This window comes from Melanerpes formicivorus, unplaced genomic scaffold, assembly GCF_026170545.1.
Source record: "Melanerpes formicivorus ecotype bairdi unplaced genomic scaffold, bMelFor1.0.p_v2 SCAF_8, whole genome shotgun sequence".
Classification (NCBI taxonomy): domain Eukaryota; kingdom Metazoa; phylum Chordata; class Aves; order Piciformes; family Picidae; genus Melanerpes; species Melanerpes formicivorus.
The window spans coordinates 23,428,910-23,451,465 of NW_027142360.1; the positions used below are offsets into that span (position 1 = coordinate 23,428,910).

The following is a 22,556-nucleotide window of genomic DNA, read 5'->3' on the forward strand; positions in this document are numbered from 1 at the left end:
TGTGGTTTATTCACAGCCCATTTAGCACTAAGCATACCGCACTTGCTATACACATTATAAACAAGATACTTGTTGAAAACACAGCACCAGCTATAAACTTCCTTGCAAAACATTTGTTGCTTTGCCACTTCCTTCACTTCAGCATTTTAAGTGGTCACAACCAGTACACACCATAGTGGATATGAGTTTGAACACTGTTTACATTTTTCCCCCAAAAGACTTTACTACACATGGTGAAGGAACTATTTAAAACACACTGCACACAAACACCTACCTGGCTCAGAAGGACCAGCACACTTCAAAAGGTGGCTTCTTCGGACTTATTTGATGCTGCCATCAACTGTGTAGCTTGAAATGATACATTTCCAAGATCCTGACAAGGTCTGTGTGCCACAATGTCTTTGTCTATGCCATGACAGGAGAGTACTCCTCAGCCTCCTCCATGCACATCTCCACCGATGGAGCTGCTCAAGGACATCTTGCAGCCCATGGATGCAGAAAGCATCAAGAATGTAATCCTTGACCATTGTGAAAAAGTAGGAATGCTACTCTCCTGGAGTAGTAGTCAGTGTGCTTCATTCCAACTGTAGCATCCATTCCAGCTTTCCTCCCAAACCTTTTTCTGAGCAAACTGTATCCAGTTCAGCAAAACATCTTCACATCCAACCATACAGCAGATCATTCCGCATTAAAAAGTTCAGCCATGGCAGTATCCATGTTTCAAATAAAGCAGATACCCAGAGGCAGTGAAGAACAAATGCTGCTTCTGTGATTTTTCAGATGTTTCACACACTTCCAGTAATCAACAGGCAGAGATGAATCAAACAGTTGTTGGCAAGAAGCAGGGTGATAAATCCAGGTAAACAAAGTGACTTATACAAGGAAATTCCAGAAGCGTCCCGTTGTGCCAGCAGAGGAGACAACGTGTTTGTACTATGAAAATTGCTATGTGTCATCTACAGCAGGTACCAGATATGGAGACTAATCTGGCTGATGACAGGTGGGTCCTCCTTGTAGGACTTACAGCTCAAATAGTGCAGCAAATTTGCACAGTATGCTAACAAACAAATTGCTGCGGGATTGCCTTCAGGCTTGCAGAGACCTCTACACACAGGTTAGCAGTAACAGCTCTAACATAGCCAAAGCCCAACAAAAGCAGCAGGAAAATGACTGGAAGTGCTTACAGAAAGCTGTGGCAGTGAATAAAGATAGTGAGACCAAGTAAGATTACTTGGGGTCTCTAAAGGGGGCTGTAGTATGAGACAGGAAGCCAAGGAAAGCATAAACTGAGGATAGGATCTCGATTAAGTAGGAGGAGAAGGGTGGGACATAAGTAGCTGCAATCACAGAAAGAGGGAGGCCAGGCAAGAAAGTAACAGTCAAGGGAAGACATTAAAGATAAGATATTGAGAAATAATTTGATTAAACACTGAAGATAAGGTACTAACCAGGTTAAGCAACACTAAAAGGAAGAGGAAAATAATTCAAAGGAAAAAGCAGGCAACTTAGGGAAGCTGCAGTTTGTACTTGTGGCCAACCAGATTATCAGCCAGACATCAATTAAGAGACAGGGAAAAAGTGTGACTCTAAGTGCTACCTTTAAGCATTTGGCATCAAGATCTGAGTACTGGACAAACAGACTTAGCCTAGGTTTTGAAATGCTTTGGATGTATTTTCACTTGTTTACCGTCATAAAAACATGGATTAAAAGCTCCAGTGCCACAAGTGAAACAAGCAGGTGCTTTATAAGCTTGCCTCAGCCCTGCTAATTTAGCTGAGCCTTGGGCCCCAGCAAATGCCTGAATCCTCACTGTCCTTCCTGAAAAGGCTTTGTCAATGCATGAACACCCCAGCTCAAAGGATCTTTTTTCTTTTGCTTAGCAGTTCTCCCAGCACAAGCATGCCTTGGTTCTGATCCACAGCTTGCTCTACTAATCCAATTCACCAAGCCAAGACTAGCCACTGCACAACAGCTTCGACACAGGCAGATAACACCTGAAAAATCCAACACCTCACCCTTGACCCAGGCCATGACTAGATGAATGTGTCCCCAAAGGAAGAGGATGCCTTTGGCACCAACACAAAGCAAAAGCCAGGTGACATGTGCAAGACAAGCTGCTGTTCCGGGATATTTACCTTTCTGCAAGCAGGACAAAGTCCATTTTCATCAGTGCGGATACGATGCCAACAGAAACGACAGATTTGGTAGCCACAGGTGCAAGGGAAGAAGTTGATGTCATCAATTTCCAGAGGCTCCATGCAGAGGGGGCATTCCACAGGGTCTTCCTTAGCATCAGGGCTGCGAGACATCTTTGTGTGTTCGCAGAGCAGCAAGAGTTTATAATAACTTAGTAGACCAAGTAGGTCAGCACTTGAAGGTCTGCAAGAGCAAAAGGAAAGAGCATACTTAGCACTCCAGACAATCTTTCTTTTGCATATTCAGATTTCAGGTCTTCACTGCTTTCCTCCTCCCCAAATTACCTAATACCCAAGTTACTCCCCCATAAATCTGAGAGTCTCTTCCTGTTTACACAAGCACTATGAAAGGCTATCCTAGTGATGTATCCCTCCACCTTGATAGCTAAGAATTTCTTTGTCAGTTCACTAGCCTAAGTGGGTTTCAAACTGCAAAGAAATGTTTAGGTGTACACCATACAGGCAGAGGTTGGTCTCTTTTCCCAGGCAACCAGCACCAGAACAAGAGGACACAGTCTCAGGCTGCACCAGGGGAGGTTTAGGCTGGAGGTTAGGAGGAAGTTTTACACAGAGAGAGTGATTGCCCATTGGAATGGGCTGCCCGAGGAGGTGGTGGAGTCACCATCACTGGAGGTGCTCAGGAGGAGACTTGATGGGGTGCTTGGTGCCATGATTTAGTTGATTAGGCAGTGTTGGATGATAGGCTGGACACAATCTTGAAGGTCCCTTCCAAGCTGGTTTATTCTACTCTATACATCACTTCTGCCAGTTGCTTTATTGCTTTCTTAAAGCCTTCCACAAATCCAAAGTTAAAGTCCTTCATTTTTAAGATCAGTTATTATCGCACTCAGACTTGCAACAATGAGAGATTTGGAATGACATTTAGTTCATTCAGACTTTTCAGGAGGGTTACCAAATTATGAAACAAAACCCAAGAAAAGCTGCTTCTTAAGGAGAATTAGTTTTTTTATCCATCTCTTTTTTGGTCCAGAGATCAATCTTAGGGTTACAGCCAAGATTTTTCACATACACACCTTCCTACATCATAGATTCAGAGAATGGTTAGGGTTGGAAAGGTCCCTAGAGACCATCTTGTTCCAAACCCCTCACCATGGACAGGGACACCTTCCACTAGACCTAAGGCTTTTGATCAGCATCCAGCTCACACCAAAGCCCAAATACATCAGATGCACGTGGCCAAAAACACCTCCAAGTTTTTACTTGGAGCACAGCCACAACAAAATACTTCTGGATGAGAATTTTGAAGAGAACCAACATTCAGGTGACATTTCTTCACTGGCATCTTGAAGTCAGTTTCCATTATGTCAGTTAAAGAATGCAGCACAAAGAGGTTACTTTCAGACTCAAAACAAGGCACAGAGTCATGGCTGAGAAGTTCAATCACATAAGAAAACTCCTTCATTTAAGTACCACCCTGGATATCTGAATTCGTATCTCATCTCAGCAAGCTGCCTCTATCTCCTGCATGAGACATGCATGGAAATGGGACAGAATTAAAGGGCTAAAGTACAATGTTTAGGTGGATCTTTTGGAGGAAAGCAAACACACAAACCAATACGAAATCAACTGAAAAGCACAGAAAAGTGTGGCCAGAAGTGAGGGCTAGATGGTCAGAGTATCTGTAGTGAACTACATGACTGCTTTCCCTTTCCAACCTTTACAATTACTACAGAAAGTAAGCTCCTGCAATAATACAGCAGCTTTTGCTTCATTCTCTGTGCTTTCACGAGTCCTCTATTTACAATCAGTTTGACAGGCTCAAAAATCAGGCTCGGGGACATCACATCACCAGCATTTTCTAGAGAGAACACACTAGCAGAATCTGACCTGAAGGAAGGAAAGGATTAGTTTGTTTGGGAGCTTTGTCTTTTAAGAACACATTCCTACTGGCTGAAGAATGGGAGGAACAGTTTAAAAGGCCACAGCACATCATTTCATTGCTTATTATGGAGATAACACACTTCTACAGCAACCCTTACATGTCCTGTAGATTTTCATGGGGGGAGAGGAAGAAATCACAGTATGAAAGTGGCTTTAAACCAAAGCAGTGGATAAACTGCATGGATTTTGTTCAGCTTTGCATTTGGTCTTGTCACAGATCTCCAAATAACAGGTCAGTAAAGCAGACAGCATATTCCCTTCAACTGTGTATTCATCCCACTGCATGCTCAGCAGCTTTGAGCCTACTGAAACATCTAAATAAAGCTATCCTAGTGCTAGCTGAAGCTCCAGTTAAAAGTGCCTTTTGAAGAAACTCCAGCTACCACTGTAGGACAACCAAGTTATGAAGTTACTGTTTGGAATCTCCACTAGGAAATGTCATCAGTTCACGTGAAAAAAAGAAGTGTGACCTATTAGCCAGTGCCTCTGGGATACGCAGACAAACCCTAACAAAAGGGCAACACGATTAACGTTTATGAGCCATTGAAGTCAACGCTAAGAGTTTAGCAGCTGCTAGTAATAATGCCAAGAGCTTGCTTCAGTCAGCAAATGGCCCATTACTTCACAACCAGGAGTAAAAAGCAGCTGTGTGCCATGCTCCTTGAAAATAAATAAATATTGCTGCTCAGTTATTTGGGAAAAGACCATTCAAGCAGGAGATCACAGAATCATAGAATGGTAGGGGTTGGAAGGGACCTCTGAAGAGGGAGTCCAACCCTTCTGCCAAAGCAGCATCACATAGGCAGCTCTCTCAGAATGCATGCAGATGGGCCTTGAACTGAGGAACCCAGAACTGGACACAGTGTGGTCCTCCTTTGACATGCTCTTCTTAATGCACCCCAGGGTACCATTGGCTTTCCTGGCCACAAGGGCATTTTATCCCACTTAGAGATTCTCCACTTAAGTGTATTTCATTTCAGGAGAGTTCACATACCAAGATGTGTCTCAAGTCTGCATCAGAGCACTGCTTGTTTTCTGACACCAGAATAGGACGCAGAGCGAGGCACGATTAACGCACTGTTATGTAGCACTACCCAGAAGCACAGAGTAACCCTGTCAGCCCTGACACTGTGTCAGCAATAGTGTGGCCAGCAGGAGCAGGGAAGTGATTGTGCTCCTGTATTCCTCACTAGTGAGGCCAACCTCGAATACTTGGGTTCAGTTTTGGGCCCCTCACTACAAGAACAACAGTGAGGTGAAGTGTGTCCAGAGAAGGGCAACAAAGCTGGTGAAGGGTCCAGAGAACAAACCTTCACAGTATTGCCAAGGCTGGAAGAAACCTCGAGGATCATCGAGTCCAACCTGTCACCACAGACCCACGACTAGACCATAGCACCAAGTGCCATGTTCAATCCCCTCTTGAACACCTCCAATGATGGTGACTCCACCACCTCCCCGGGCAGCACATTCCAATGATGAATGACACTCTCAGTGAAGAACTTTCTCCTCACCTCCAGCCTAAACTTCCCCTGGCACAGCTTGAGACTGTGTCCCCTTGTTCTGGTGCTGGTTGCCTGGGAGAAGGGACCAACCCCTTCCTGGCTACAACCATCTTTCAGGTAGTTGTAGAGGGCAATGAGGTCACCCCAAACCTTGTGAGGAGTGTCTGAGGGAACAGGGGTTGTTTAGTCTGAAGGAGGCTGAGGGGAGACCTCATTGCTCTCTACAGCTACCTGACAGGAGGGTAGAGTGAGATCGGGTTTGGTCTCTTTCCCTAGTATCAGGTGATAAGATGAACTGAAATGGCCTGAAATTGTGCCAGGGAAGGTTTAGGTTGGATATTAGGAAAAATGTCTTTATGGAAAGAGTGGTCAGGCATTGGAACAGGCTGCCCAGGGGGGTGGTGGAGTCACCATCCCTGGAGGTGCTCAAGAAAGTTTGGATAGGGCAATCTGGGACATGGTTTAATGGCCATGATGGTGTTAGGTCGATTGCTGGACTCACTCTTAGAGGTCTTTTCCAAGGAAAACAATTCTGTGATTCTATTTCAAACAACTCAAGACGAATGCTGCAGGAAAAGGAACGCCGCAATGGTACACAACACAAGGCAGCGTACACCCTGTGTTCAATCCAGAGTATTTGGTCTGAGGGATTGGGTTCAAAGAGATTAAATTAGTAGCATCTCAGCAGAAAAGGAGGAAGATTGCACACATGGAGACACGTGACAAGCAGCTAGAATTTGTCCACACACTTTCCAAACTGCCGACGACTGCGGTCGAACAGGGCTCCGACAGCTCCACATCCTGTTTACAGGAGACTCTGCCAGCACATTCATGCACACAGTGATGGAACAGAGAGGGACAATGGTCAGCAGCATCTTTTACATTTAGTGGAATTTTAACAGACAATAACCAAAAATACAGAAATACATAGTTGTGTCTCTTATCCTTGCCACCATGCCAGCTAATAAGTTCCTTTCTTTTCCAATCACACGTGCAAAACAACCTAAAAAAAAGGGCAATTTTTTAATGAAAGTGCTTACTTAGTGGATTTGACAGCTGTGTCTAATCAGCCTCACTGTACAATTGTTCCTCTATGAAATCCTCCACATTTTGCAATCAGGAAAAAGAGATCCTAGTATGTGAGGGTACTCACCTAAACACAATTTTACTTCTAATCTACCTTGTCATTTCAGACCACTTCGAATGCAGACATTGTGTCTCCCTTTTCACTTGAGGGAAGCAAGTTTAGCTTCCAGCAGTTCATCTTCTCAATTTATAAGTGGTCATAAAAAAAGGGGGGCAGGGGAAAGCCAATTAAGCTTGTTATCCATTCTTCTTCCTCAAGCACACTAGTTTGAGACCTGGTCCCTGCTGCCCCTCATCTCCCCATAGCAGACACCAACAGGATCTCTACTTTGCTAGTTCATTTTAATCAACCTTCCACTTAAGTTTCATTCCTCCCCTAGGAAGGCATCTAGCTGCAGGAAATACAGACACATTCTCCACCTTACCTTCTGGGCTGTGCTACAGGAGGTTTAGGCTGAATATTAGGAAATACTTCCTCACTGAAAAGGTTATCAAACATTGGAACAGTCTGCCCAGGGCAGTGGTGAAGTCAGCATCCTTGGAGGCTTTTAAACCGCACGTGGACCTGGCACTTAAGGCCATGGTTTAGTGATGACCTTACAGTGCTGGGTTGAAAGTTAGACTAGATGATCTTGAAGGTCTCTTCAAACCAAAGATATTCTGTGAACCTGGCCTTGCTACTTGCTTTAAGACATTAAAAATGTCTCCATCAAAAGCTGTTGAAATCCAGTAACAAAAAACCCGAGTAAAAAACTCATATCCCATAAAGTATTTTCAGACATAGGGCCTCTTGAAGGAAAAAATCCAGACATATGTTAGCTAATGTTTCACAAAGTTCAAACACACCTGACACTTGAAGTGAAACAGGTCAGAGCCTGTGTGCTGAACCTTTAAGTAAGGGATCATTAAACTTACACAAATAGAAACTCAGAGCTTTTTTGTGGCCCTGGGAAGGCTTCAAAACATGATGCATACTGCCATGGGGAAGGCAGCCCACCAAGGCCTCCATTCCCATCCTACCAAAGGATCGGTTCCCTTTCCACACTTCACCTCTGTGGCGATTCCAACACACAAGCAAGCAGACTAAAGCAGCAGCTGTTAGGGTTTATCCCTCCCTTGAATCAGGGGAGCAGCAGCAGCTCTGTCATCGCTGCACTGTCCTCCAGGCCAGCAAGTGGGCGCAGCGGTTTGAGACCCACACTTGGGACTACCTGCTCCTGCTAATGAGACTGCTGAAAGAAATCTTGATTTCCTTCTGTCTCAGCACAAGAAAGGCTATTGCACTGTACTGCAGCAACCACTGGAAAGCTTATATCCAACCCTTCCACAGGCAGGCTGCAGAGAAAAGTCCATCTTCACTTTCTTTGAAAGTATGCAGAATTCAGAGAGACCCAGAGATCAGTGATTCAGGGCCCCCCAGAGAACCTGTGTGGGAGAAAGTTCTCACACACATCCCAAATCACAGCTGGATGGTCTAGCCATTCAAACATCTAGTCTTGTGTCTTAAGTTATCCACATGATTCAGCAGCAATCTGGGGAACTTCCCCAGCCCACCTCTCTGACATGTTACCCTCTACTCTCCTAACTTTTTCTGGAGGACTACACAAGGGTGTGATCCTTTTTTTCCTCCCACTAGCCCTTCACTCTCATTAAAACACAGTGATCATTTTACAATCACCTGGTTAGGAACACTGACACAGGCCATGGCAAGAGTGCTGAAAACAACGAAGTTGGTGAGGGGTTTGGAACACAAGCTCTATGAGGAGAGGCTGAGGGAGCTGGGGTTGCTTAGCCTGGAGAAGAGGAGGCTCAGGGGTGACCTTATTGCTCTCTACAACTACCTGAAGGGAGGTTGTAGACAGGCAGATGTTGGTCTCTTCTCCCAGGCAGCCAGCACAAGAGGACACAGTCTCAAGCTGTGCCAGGGGAGGTTTAGGTTGGATGTTAGGAAGAAGTTCTACACAGAGAGTGATTGCCCATTGGAATGGGCTGCCCAAGGAGGTGGTGGAGTCACCATCACTGGAGGTGTTCAGGAGGAGACTTGATGGGGTGCTTGGTGCCATGGTTTAGTTGATTAGGTGGGTTGGATTGGTTGATGGGTTGGACATGATGATCTTGAGGGTCTCTTCCAACCTGGTTTGTTCTATTCTATTCTAAATGGGCTGTTCTTTTCTAGATTTCAGGGTGCTGTTACTGCCTGAGAACAAAGACACCTCCATGGCAAGCAAGCAGGCCCTTGAATTCATCCAAGTTCATTTTCATTTGAGACAGAGAGGAAGTTCACTTCCTACTTCTTTTTCCTGACGGTGCTCAACATTTAAAGCAAACTGTACTACTAATTGCAAAACCATGCCCATGACCAGCACAGCCCAGTCTCTCTCCTAGCTTCTCTCTGGAACAATGGTTTATTAGTCAGTCTGTAGTTTGCAGCTAACTTTGATCACAGTACAAATGCATAAGAAAGAGGCAGACAAAGTCCTGAGTGTTTAGAGAGGAGCTGGGTAGCCGTCTCAGTATTTCTAAACACTGAGTTACACTTAGCAGGATTATCACCACATTATTTAGGTCAAAACTGAAGAACCTAGAGACACCTCTGCTTTAAGACTCTCTACAGGTGCTTATGGAGCTCACTCTCATGGTTTCAGACTTCTGAGTTCTGCCAGCATAAGCAGTTGTACTGTCACCTGAACCAACAAGACCAAAACAGAACTCCTTTTGCTGGATCATATTTCACCTATATCAATCCTCCACCCAGTTCATCACACAGCCATGCAGAAGCTTGCACCAGCATGGTGAAGATGCAGAAACAAGCACCTAGGGGTAGCAACTGCTCAAGCAGCATACTCAGCAGCAGTGCAAAAAAACAGCTGAAGAATTCACTAGGCAAGTTTCAATTTAATGCCTCCAAGGTACCCTGATAACAAAACCAGAGATGGATTGCCACCTGCTAAATTAAAGGGGAACTAAATCATTCTTCATAAACACAGTGTGAACACAAACTATTTCAAGACACTTGGGTGGCCAGAAATTATGCACCACAAAGAGATGCCTCTCTCCCATTTAAACTGAACTGGTTGTAGCACTCTCAGCTCTTATGCATGAAGGGTTACATACTATCAGTGACACCTGAATGCCAAGTAAGAGATTTAATCAAATTGCCTTCTTGTGAATCATGAACAGAATCAAGGCATTAAGTTTTGTTTAGAAAGAAAATAGGCCAAATAGGATTCTGACTGATTCATCCACAAGCACATAAAGCTTTGGACAGAATTATCCAAGACAATGACACTATCTTAGTATTTAGGTCAACCCATTCAACAAAATTAAAAGCAAAAAAAACCATTGCTCTGTAATTGTCTGAATTCGTTTCCCACATACATTCACATCACATCTTGAATGCCAGCATACCTTATTTTCCTCTTTCTGCATGCTCCCATTTCAGTCCTGTACCTGTAGCTCTACTATATATAGACATGACATGCCAAAAGCATTTGGATATTGAGTTAGAAGAGGGCTATACAAATTATTATATGATTGCTTTTAACAAGTCTGTCACAGACAGTGACTATCTAGTAGTGGCAAACATATTCCAGCATGATTATTTCCAATTGCTCAGAACACAAACAGGAGATGCTCAAGCAACAGATGAAACAGCATAGCCATTCCTACATAGATTTGTCTTCCAGCAAATTATAGATCACTAATTGTTGTCAAAGAATTCTGCAGAAACCACAGTTATCATGCAAAAAACCCAAACCTGCCAAAACCAAGCTCTACCAGCTCCTGTTAACCATTACATGTGTTCCATTTAAACTATCCTGGATCCCCTAAATACCTCATTGCTGGGGAAAAAGAGTGATGCTCTGGTTCTTGCCCTTTTTCTTCAGAGCATCTGCTACCAGTCACTGTCAGAAGGAGGATCTAGATAGATCATCAGCTTGCCAATCATGCAGCAACCACAGGCAGCTATTAAACAGGCTATTTGGGGAACCAAGAGTCTTTATTCTGTGCACGCAGCACCCTAGCACAAAATGCTCGTTCTGCAGTCGAGGTATCTACACATCAGCATACTACAGTTCAATTCTTCCATAAGTGGTGTTCCATTTAGTCCTTTGTGAAGTGATACATACTCAAACACACACTTGCCCTCCTTGTAATTCTGCAAAGCATGCCCTAGCACACCAACTTTCTCTGTGTTTGAGGACTGGCATGTTGATTTCATTGTAGAAGGCTCACGTTCCAGCACAGAAGCACTGCCAGAGTGCTGGAACAGCACTTGGGAAAACTAGTGTTTTGTAAAAGACAGGTGACTTGGAGATTAAAAGCTTTGTTAATGCAGTAATTGGTGGTAGGATTGTATTGAACTGTAGTCACTAACATCACACAGCATATCAGAATCAGTGTAGAGAACCCCAGCAGACCAGGTTATTTTAATGGTAACACAAAGGGCTAGTGCTGTAAACTCCCTACAGCGAGGCACAGGGTCCAGGTGAGCGGTGGCAGCTCAACCTCACTGACCTGCACTTCCCTCTGTTTCCCAGAAGTTTTCAACATTCAGTTTTTCCAATGCTTTCTACCTCTACAGATTAAACACTCTAGACACAGATGTTTCACTGCTGCTATCCCAACTGAAATCTGGGGACACTGGCTGCAACAGCTTTAAACTTAACTCTGCCCACATTACAAAGCCCTGAACCTTCAATCTGCAAGTGTCTCACTTATGTATCCATTTTTTAACCTTCTCCTGCCTTTGACTCACTAAAAACTAAACCAGATTCAGACAAACTGCAAATTAATCTTCCCCTCAATTGGCACTGATTTGACATGTAAACACAAAGCATTTTTTCTATCAACAACTACTACATTTTGACCTACAACTAGCCATAACTCTCTAAGAGCTAACTCAGCAGAAAGCCTGCATTATCCATAATTAAGCTTGTGCTGTTTCAGTATCTAATACAGTCCCTCTGGTTTTTGAGGCTTTGTTTCTTAATCTAGTAAAAAAATCAATCTACAAGGAATCTTTAAACTAGCATAGTGCCCAAAAGTCTTACAGATTCTTAGAGGTACTTGCAATGTAAGACACTGTGTTCACAAAACTTGAAACCAATTAACTTCTCTAAAAGTAGCAATGTTAACAGTAGGTTATGTCTCCAAATCCTTCAAGGTTTCAGAACTAGTATAGCAGCATATCCTCATTTTCCCTTCCTGAAGGTAAAAAAAGAAGAAGCTTTTTTCACCTTAAGAGAATTGGTTCCCCCAGTGAAAGGGAACACATCACTGAACTAGTAAATTAAAGTGACACAGCCTGATCCTGCCTTATAGAAAAGATGGTACACAGCAGGTGAATAGATTTTGGTTCATCAGCTAGTGGATTCTGCTAGTATAAGTAATTCCAGACATTGAATGATCTATCAATGTGTATTGATTATATTGACTACCAAATTCAGCACTGGTTAGGCCACACCTTGAGTCCTGTGTCCAGTTCTGGGCTCCTCAGTTTAGGAAAGATGTTGAGTTGCTGGAATGAGTCCAGAGAAGGGCAACAAAGCTGGGGAGAGGTTTGGAGCACAGCCCTGTGAGGAGAGGCTGAGAGAGCTGGGGTTGCTTAGCCTGGAGAAGAGGAGGCTCAGAGGAGACCTTATTGCTGTCTACAACTACCTGAAGGGAGGCTGTAGCCAGGTGGGAGTTGGTCTCTTCTCCCAGGCAATCAGCACCAGAACAAGAGGACACAGTCTCAAGCTGTGCCAGGGGAGGTTTAGGCTGGAGGTTAGGAAGAAGTTCTACACAGAGTGATTGCCCATTGTAATGTGCTGCCCAGGGAGGTGGTGGAATCACGATCACTGGAAGTGTTTAGGAAAAGGTTTGATGGGGTGCTTGGGGCCATTAGTTGATTAGATAGTGTTGGATGATAGGTTGGACTCAATCTCAAAGGTGTCTTCCAACCTGGTTAGTTCTATTCTAAAGAAAATGCCATATTTAAGCATCAACAACCAGTAAGTAGAAGACTTACATCATAACACTTGTTTGTTTGATCAACTTCATCAATATCAGCTTCAGGTTGCTTTAAGAGACATGACCTACAGACCAATTCAAAACTTTACAATTCCATCATGTGCTGCCCAAGTCGCCAAACCAGTTCCGGTTGTTCTCCTCCCTCTCCCGTGACACAGCTCAGCTCTCTGCCTGTCTCCTAGGCAGCCCTCTCACCATCTCCCACTTTCCATTGATCTCCCTGGTGCCATTCAGCCTATTCACACTTTCCTAGGATGTCTTCATCTAAAAGAGGAGAAACCCAGCATATGTTCCAGGACTCCAGCTACTGGAGTTTTTATCAGTCTATTTCTTTCTTTCACTGAAGAGGAGAGGTAAGAACATGCCCTTCTGTAATGAAAACTTCTTGTGCTAGCTTCTATTAGATTGCATGCTTAATAATAATGGCCAGTATTCCCAGAGCAAATTATAAAGAACAGCTCAGCTCTGAAGAGCTCCATGCCTTTAAAGAGAGGACCCAGAAATCCTCTCACACAGAGGAGAGAAAAAGCAAACAACTAAACAAAAATAAAGCACACCACTTGAGACTATTTCAGTGTAACCCAGTTTTGCAACAGCCTGCTGGCAGCCAACACCTTCTGGATAATTTACCAGAAGGGCTTATTTTTGACCTGCTGGCTCCAGCTGCATTAATTCCCATACACCTAATCTAACAACTGGTCTGATCTGAAAGGATGCCTGAAGAACAAGAGCCACACCACGTCTGAGGTGCAATCCAGCGCAGAGCAGCCTCAATGCCATGTGCTCAGAAAGAAGCATATGCAATTATTTTCTTTGAAAACTTGCATTAAAGGACAGCTCAGCTTTTACATTAAACCCCTCTCATTTGCATTTCCATGGTGCAGCATGAACAAGACTGCTGCAGCATCTTTACAAATCCTCGCCTGCCTGTCCAGCTGTACTCAGCAATTACAACAGTTGTACCATCCAGTGCAAAAAATAAAACCCCTTGCAGTTCTCTATTAATTCCTGGACATTTATAGTATCCAAATGAAGGGGAGGTGGGGGGAAATATTCATTTGAACCTCCTGCAAAGAAGTCTGAGACTTTCATTATCAACTATTAGACAAAATTTCCCCTACAGCAAAGGGATTTTCAGCTTTTTTTGCCACTGACAAAGCTGCTACAGAAATTATCTTGTACAGAAAGCATACTTAAGACAAATGCCAGTGGAGCTAAAGCATACTGCCCATGAAGTTTCTGGTTTGGGATTTTATTATGGGCTGTTTTTTAAAGTAAATACTCAAGGATCTCTACTTGTTCAAAATGCAGCACTACCTTTTGCTCTTAGTGTCCAATACTTAACACAAATGCTTCTGAAATTACTTGAGAACAACACTAAAGGTTAGAGCTGCTGAGAACAAGGAGGAAGAAGTACAGAAAAGGGAGATAAATGCAGCAGGGATATATATACTTATTATACTTATATATACACACTCAGTAACAGCATTATAAAGACATACACATACTCCTCTAGTCCATAAGAATTCCCAAAATGACTTGGACAAAACTAGGTATAAAAATGGAAGAGTGGCTGACCCCAGGCCGTGGCTTCTTCTCTCTACCTGCTAAGGACATCAGGAATCTTCCAAATTCCTTAACTCTCTTTTATGTATTGCCAAGTTGTCACAGCAATATTAAGTGATAGCAAACCACAAGACTCTATCAGCCACATATTATCAGCACCACCTAGAAGCCTCACAACACACAGGGCAAGCAGTGCTTTTTCTGTTTATGCATAAGCCAGAGGGATCAAGCACTCCACCTGCCTTGCCTCTAGCTGAGAGCTCCCTTGAACACTGTTCTGAATTCCACAAACTGCTTGGGATGCTCCTCTTGAGCAGAAAAGAGTAGTGAATGTACCAGGTAATCCTTTTTCTGTGTTACCAAGAGATGAATAAACTAAGAATTATCCACTCTGAAGCTTCATAACACAGCTGAACACGTTTCAGATCTAGGCACTTAGACACCCAGCCAGTATTAGCAACAACCCTCAGTTCCTTTCAGTAACATCTTTGAAATGAAGGAAGCTTAAAAGAAAGACACTACAAATGTGTTCTCTCAGACCTTCCAGCATTTCCCCAATCTCTTCATGTAGGAGTTTAAAATTTGTTTAAAACACCATTCAGAAAATGGATGATCAACTACTTAATGTTGATTTGTTTTCTCCCACCTCCCCAATTAAGGTGCATTTATTCTAGGCTTCCACTCCTGCAGTTCAACATTTTCAATACAGAACAAAGGTATAACAGCCTCTAAGCGTTAGAGAGTGACAGATCTATTATGTGCTTTCCAAGTCACTTTAAACAGCAAACATGAATATAATAATGGCCCAATTTTTGTTTTCTTAGCAACAGCAATATCAGGTCTCCCATGTTTTTCCATAATCCATGAAAGAATAGAGACTTTTAAGTTGGGTTGGAGGGAGAGAAGCATGAAAGCAAGACTAAGGCTGAGAAACAGGCACAGAGAAAAGCCTTTTACAGCTCCTCTATAGATTCTGGATGAGCAGTGATTCCAGCTTGAGTGCTGCCTCTAATCAAGTAACAACGCAAAGCATTGAGCTCAGAAGAGTAAGAACCCTTTGTTAAAGTTCATGCATCTCTCAGTGCCCACAACTCTTGTCTTGAAACCCACTGGCAGCTGATGCCAGAGATTAGAGGGCTGGCATGAAGTACACTGTATGACATATGGATTAACAGACAGGACTAGACTGATCATGCCTGCTTAACTTTTTCATCACTTCCCTGGTCAGAAAGTGAGACACTTATGTCCATGCTTCCCCTTGGGTTCTAGGAGTAGCTTGTCCTTTGAGTCTAGCCTTAATTTCTGACAATAAAGTGCTCAGAAGGAGACTTGATAGGTTGCTCGGTTGCATGGTTCAGTTGATTAGGTGGGTTGGATGATAGGTTGGATATGATGATCTTGAAGGTCTCTCCCAACCTGGTTTATTCTATTCAAACAAACCCCAAACCCCACACTAATTGCTGCTCTGCATTTCCCTCTGGAATTAGGTGGATGTTTTAACAAAGACCTCGAATCACCTTCTGATTCTCCAGGCTGTAGTTTTATTACTGAGGATTAAAAAGTGTCCTACTGGACGCCATGGAGCGAAGCAGCCTTCCTAGGACTGATTTAAATAAGAACTGTGATAATCAGAACAGTCTGAATAGTACAGCTTCAGTATCAGCAGGAAGCATGCCTCACTCCTGGAACTTTCTATAGTCCCCTGAAGCAAGAAATAAAAGGAAAAGCAGCCCAACCTGTGTTAAAAAAAAATATATATCTAGAGTCAGAAAATGATAAAGAGAACTCTCTCCTTCAGAGCTGAAATTGTTCCCCTGAAAAACCAGCAGGAACCACACCTCACCCTTCTCCAGGTAGAAGTTTCCACACTGAGGTTGGGTCTATGAACAGCAACCTCAGCAGGTGGCTTCTAACTAGACCTCGTGCCTCTAACTCAATTCTTCTTACTCTGTTGTCATCTTAAGAATTGATTTTGTAAACATGGAAATAAAAGGAGGAACAAGATGAGTCAACCATGGGAGCTCCACATCCACATGATTCTCTGGTATCACAGGCATAAGTCATCATACATGTTAGTGATCTGAAAAAGGAAGTGGCCAAAATTTACCAGACCAATGAATTCACCAGGTCAGACCAGCACAGAAATCTGAAGGATCTCATGGGAATGGTAAAACAGTATGAAATACATTGTTGCTAAATACCAAATGATGCAATAACACATGGTTTGCAACTGGAGCAGGGTAGATTTAGCTCAGACATTAGAAGGAAGTTCTTTACTATGAGAATGGTGAAATACTGGAACAAGCTGCCCAGGGATGTGGTTGAGGCCCCATCCCTAGAAGCACTCAAGATCAGATTCAGTGTGGCTCTGGGCAGCTTGGTATAGTTGGAGGTGACCTTGCTGACTGCAGGAGGGTTGGACAAGAAGGCTTTTGAGGGTCCCTTGCAAGCCAATACAATCTGTGAATAAACCCAGTTTAGCAGCCTCCAGAAGGGTGTCCCTTTACCAGCCAGCAACAAACTCCCACTAGGTGGAGAAAACACATAACCAGGAGTTAGAATCCCTGCATTTTCACTTTGCCTGGATAAGGTTCCTGGGCAGAAAACTAGTTAATTCTGTGTTCAGATTAAGAGATCAAACCCACTTCTGGCAATAATTTAGGGCCAGACTTTACAGCAATGCTACACTCACAATCAAGTAAAGCACAGCCAGGTTACAAGAGCCTGTATCTCAGTGATCCCTCGGTTAACAGCCAGAGGAATCCTTGTCCTGACTGCATGCTGCTCTCACAGGTATGCAACAGGGGAAGCAAACTGCCATGGATTAAAATAGACTACCCAAATCTTTATGATCAAGGGATGGGGAACATTCCATGGTGGACCAAAAATCAATGGAGAAGACTTACTCCTACTGTAACAGTAAGGATGGCAGAAGCACAGAGTACATCCCTCCACCTGCATCAATAGGCAGAAAAACATCATCCCATGCAGCTCAAGCAGTTTCAGAGAGGACCGTATCTCCTCAGCACATGAATGAATCACAGAGAAGTCTATCTCAATGAAGAAGTCTTAAATTCTTCAGTTTTGCTGGTGACAATCAAGCATGCAATAATGACAACCAGAAATGAGAGACAACCTAGGCAGACATTCACATGGCCAGCACACAAAAATTTGATCATCTTTACACATCTGGTCACATTACAGGAATTGGACAAAAGCCTAAATCAGTTCCTTGGAAAGAAAACCCACCAATCACCACCACAACTCCAAGAGCTAATGCAATGCATTCCAACCACTCAGTTTAGGAATGATATTGAGTGGCTGGAACATGTCCAGAGAAGGGCAACAAAGCTGGGGAGGGCTTTGGAGCACAAACCCTATGAGGAGAGGCTGAGGGAGCTGGGGTTGCTTAGCCTGGAGAGAAGGGAGGCTTAGGGGAGACCTTCTTGCTGTCTACAATTACCTGAAGGGAGGTTGTAGCCAGGTGGGGGTTGGTCTCTTCTCCCAGGCAACCAGCACCAGAACAAGAGGACACAGTCTCAAGCTGTGCCAGGGGAGGTTTAGGCTGGATGTAAGGAAGAAGTTCTTCAGAAAAAGAGAGATTGGCCATTGGAATGTGCTGCCCAGGGAGGTGGTGGAATCACCATCACTGGAGGTGTTTAGGAAGAGGCTTGATGGGGTGCTTGGTGTCATGGTTTAGTTGATTAGATGGTGTTGGGTGATAGGTTGGACTCAATCTCAAAGGTCTCTTCTAACTTGTTTAATTCTATTTTATTCACAAGATAATCCTGCAGAGAAGAATCAGATAATTTCTCCCACAGGAGAAGTCTGAATACAGGACTTTTGTTCTAACACTGAAGAGACTGCAATTTGCCCCATTAGCTAAATGGCACCTTGCATCAAGGTGAGGTCTTCTCCTTGCCTTACCACAATGCATCTCTACAGTGAAACAGCAGCATTAAGCCTTGCAAGTCAAGCACATCACCCTGAGTTGTAGGCTGTTTGCAGGATTTGTTTTACAGAAGAATCAGTCACTTCTAAACGAGGTCTGTGGTGTCCAACTACTGCATTAGACATAAAGGGGATATCACACATTAGCTCTAAAGAATCTGTGTTGCAGAAAGGGAACTCAGAGGGCTGGTGCTAACAACCAAGCTGAGATTACTGTAGTAACACTCCACCCCTACAGGGAAACACCATGGGCTTTCCCTGAGAGAGGGCTACACAAGACTAAGAGCACAGGAGGAAAAACATTTGCTTTTAAGGAGAAAGTATTCTCTCTGGTTATTGGATGACTTGCCTGCTACTGAAACAATTCATGTTTGAAACTACAACAGAAAATCTCATAGCAATGTCTGGTGCCATGGCCCCTACATCCAGAGTCAGCTTTCAAAACAGACTAGCAAGTATTTTTCATTCCTGCTAAATCTGTACCCCATTTCTTAGTTGTATCAGACACACAAACAGACTTAGGAAGCTGAATGTTTAGATCTCAGTGAAGTCTGAATGCACTTGTAAAATATTTCTTCCCTTTTCTACAAAAAAAGAAAGTATCAGATGCTTTATTCCAAATCAGCACCAAAGAGCAATCTGAACAAGGAATATATTCCTAACAAGCTTCACAGTAGAAGCAGCCATATAATCCATCACACACACATGAACAGTAATTCCTCAATTCAGGCAAGACAGAACCAAGAAGCAGCTGCACCCTTCCTCCTCCTCATTCTTTCAGCAGGCCAAGTCTATCAGCACCTCAGGACAGAGCTGCCCAGCATGTCCAGACTCACATACAAGACCCCCAAGAACAACATCCAGCAAGCACCAGAACATTCTTTTCCCTTGCTATAATCATATTTGAGATGCGTTGTTATTGACTCTAGCCCTTCGGTTCTCAGTGCTCAATCATTTGTGACTCCCCTCTTGACAACATCATTCCCTTTTCATTAGGTAATGCCACTTAGTAAGCTTTTTAATATTTGAGTCTTGGACACTGCTTCATTACTTACACATGGCCCCAAAAAAATTGATTCTCAAAACCCAACTGACGCTACTAGCTTAGAGGAAAAACAGTTTGCAAACCCAGTTTGAGCAGGGAAAATGGCTAGCATGCATGGGTATGAAACAGTCATATGCCTCACCAACCAAAGCACTGAAACATTAATATGCAAATAAACCTAAATAAGCTCAGTAAAGGCATTCAAGAAGGGAAAAAAAATTAGTCTGTTGTTACAGTGCTCAGAATTCCTAGGGTCTTGGCATCAGAATGCTGAGTAACAGTGAATCAGAGCAAAACACAAACGTGGCCTTTCTGCAGTATGCTCACTGTGTGTATTAATCACAGGACAGACAGCACTAGGTGGTTATCTGACATACTTGCTTTAGGAGAATAGTAAAGCACAAACTGTAGTTTGAGGAAAAAAAGTCTTCCAAAAAAAATCAGTCATAAAAGCACAGAAACTTCATTGGAAATGTGGGTGCAGCAATAAGAAAATAAAACAGTGGATCCTGTGAAAGTTCTTCCCAGAGAGAGTTGTTAGCCATTGGGATGGGCTGCCCAGGGAGGTGGAGGAGTCACCACCCCTAGAGGTGTTCAAGAGGGGACTGGATGTGGCACTTGGTGCCATGGTTTAGTCATGAGGTGCTGGGTGACAGGTTGGACATGATGATCTTTGAGGTCACTTCCAACCTTGTTGATTCTATGCTGCTATTGCACTGCCACTTTTGTTGGGGGCTAGCATGTGGTTACAAACCTGTAATAGAAACTTTACAGTGTGGTTTAGTCTTCATTATGCTGAATGGCAATTAAGTGGTTTAAGGAGCAACCAGAAAACCCTTATTAGCATTTGAGAGGAGCTGCTCTGCTGTCTCTAATAGAAATGTCCACTTTCAAAATAATGCTAATTCAACACACTGAAGCCTTACTCCCTGGGTTTTTAAAAGGCATTTCTCAATATTGATCTTACAGACATGAAAACTACAGGGAAAAAAACTTATCTTTCCTGGAGACTTGGAGAGGGATATCCTTATTATTCAGGGACATGGCACCTGGATCATCTGCTTCCTGACAAATGCTGCACCCACCTCACAGGGAACAGGCTACAAATTCCAATCTTCTTAAATACCCACTCGTACAAGGGCCAGATGCATACAGCAATGAGGAGGGTGTAAAACAATCTGTACAGACCACAGCACCACATACAGCCAGCATCTTTGCTCCTCTGACTCAAATAGCAGGGTTTGTCTGCTTGCTAAGGACCAGACTTTGTAAGGAGTTAGATAATGGTTGGACTCCATGACCTCAGAGGTCTTTTCCAACTGAACAATTTGATGGTTCTAAGGGACATTTGTCTCTGAAAAGCAGGTTAGTGTTGTCTCCTTAGCCACTGTAATAGCAAAGGCCTGTGATTAGTATTGTGCATACACACAGGTAAGCCAGCTGCTATTGAGAGGTTTACTTGATAACTTTCTACAGAGAAAGGCACGAGTGGTTCAGATTGTCCATAAAGCACTCCTAACACAGCAATAGTTAGCTACTAACAGATAGCCAGGGGGGATAAACAGCACCTGTGGTTTTGTGGTTTTTCTTTTTTGTCCATTTGCACGTCTCCACCACATAATCCCCAGATTCACACCAGAGAATTAGACAGGTAAAGGCCCAGACCTCATACAAAGGACAAACCTTTGGAAAGGGATTAATTACTCCTGCTACCGCTCAATGTTAGCAACTCAATTCCCAGACCCTTTGGAAGGAAATGCTCATTGGGTGGGGTAGGTAATGCAGAGAAGAAATCCAAAATGTCAGAGAGTATTAGAAAAGCAACATCCTCTCCCAGGAGGGAGAAAGCTTGGCAACGTCAGCGGCAGGAACATGCTTCCCACTGCCCCCTTCCTTAGGCTTCCAGATTACAGCAGCTGCCTTCTCTGCAAGGCAAGAGCTCCAAAGTGACCACACACAGAACTCACATTATTGCTTCCCTGCAAGGAGTCCCAAGGTAAAGTACTACTTCCCAGAAATCATCTTTCAATGAAAACTCCAGTGGAGTAGTTCAGCTTTCAAATGAAAATAGTTTCAATGAATGTCTGAAAACTGCTCTAAATGCTCCTAAAGGGACATTTATAGCCACAGGGTTTAATTCCTTGATACACTGCTATGCATGAGACTTCAGAATGCTGCAGCATACAATATTCTCTCCAGATTAAGATCACAGACAGCATATAAAAAACAGCAGAAGCTATCACTAGGCAGAATTAAGGGTTTTGGCATGAAGTCTCAAGTCACTTTGTCACACCTGGACGCAGAGGTGTCAATACCAAAGACAAAGAATGTGGCCACGGCAGCTTTTCTTAAGCAGCAGGATACAGATCAAGGATGGCCACAAGAGAAGATGTGAACAAGCATGGAAGGAAAGAGAACCTGTCTTCTTTCAAGCACTGCACACCTCAGCTGAGTCCTGAGGCTGTCAGAGATGAAGGAGTCACAGCCCTGTGCTTCATACATGCTCCTGCATTCCTCCTGCTCCAAAGCAGCCACAAGGTTTATGGCCTGAGATAGTATCTTGGTTTATACCCGTTCATTATACCTGTTGTTGTAATGAAAGATACAATCTCTGCATCAAACTGGTATACTACTTCTGCATCCTCTACCTTGCACAGGGGGACAAAATCTGACACTTCTTAAGTTCAGTAACTATCAATTGATATAAATTGGAAATAGGCTCTGAAATACATTCTGTGCCCAAATCCAAGTTCTGATATCCCCAATTTCTATCAGAAAATAAGTTACTTGTCAAATTTTGAAGTTCTTCTTAGGGAGTGCATAAGGACTCAAGTTAGTAGTCATTTATCTTGCTATTCTTGGTGAACAGCAAGAGAAGAAACAGGGCCATTTTAAAAATGACTTGGTTAAGATCAGCTTTGGCACAGCAAGGAAACCAAGAGTTGCACTTGGGATGAGGAAGGTGTAGGAGAAATCATTAAGATACTCTTAGAATAAAACACATCATTAAGTTACCCACTATACTAAAATCTTTCCAGACAAGGCAGAAGGAGAAAAATGGATCCTTCAGCAGACTATCTGAGCAGTAAAATAAGCATCTTACATCAGTTCTAAAGGCAGAAAAAAAAAAACCCAGATCTCTAAACTACCTACTATACACTCACGGCAGAGTGTCCGTAACAGGCAGCACTATGGCTGCTGGAGATCCCAACTTCTGCTTTCCATTTAAACATGTTTACAAACCTTGCGTTTTGTCTCTTCATAAGAATCAGTATCATAGTATCAGTCAAGGT

At 43.3% G+C, this 22,556-nt stretch overlaps 1 protein-coding gene across 2 annotated transcripts in view; it reads right to left on the minus strand.

Moving 5' to 3' along the window:
* Window positions 1-22,556, minus strand: part of CNOT4 (CCR4-NOT transcription complex subunit 4) — an 81,054-nt gene that overhangs the window by 42,125 nt on the left and 16,373 nt on the right. For both annotated transcript variants that reach the window (XM_068142724.1, XM_068142723.1), the window contains exon 2: window positions 2,137-2,380. In XM_068142724.1, the coding sequence (XP_067998825.1) occupies window positions 2,137-2,310 (174 nt within the window). In that variant the 5' untranslated portion in view covers window positions 2,311-2,380. The remainder of the gene's footprint in view (window positions 1-2,136; window positions 2,381-22,556) is intronic.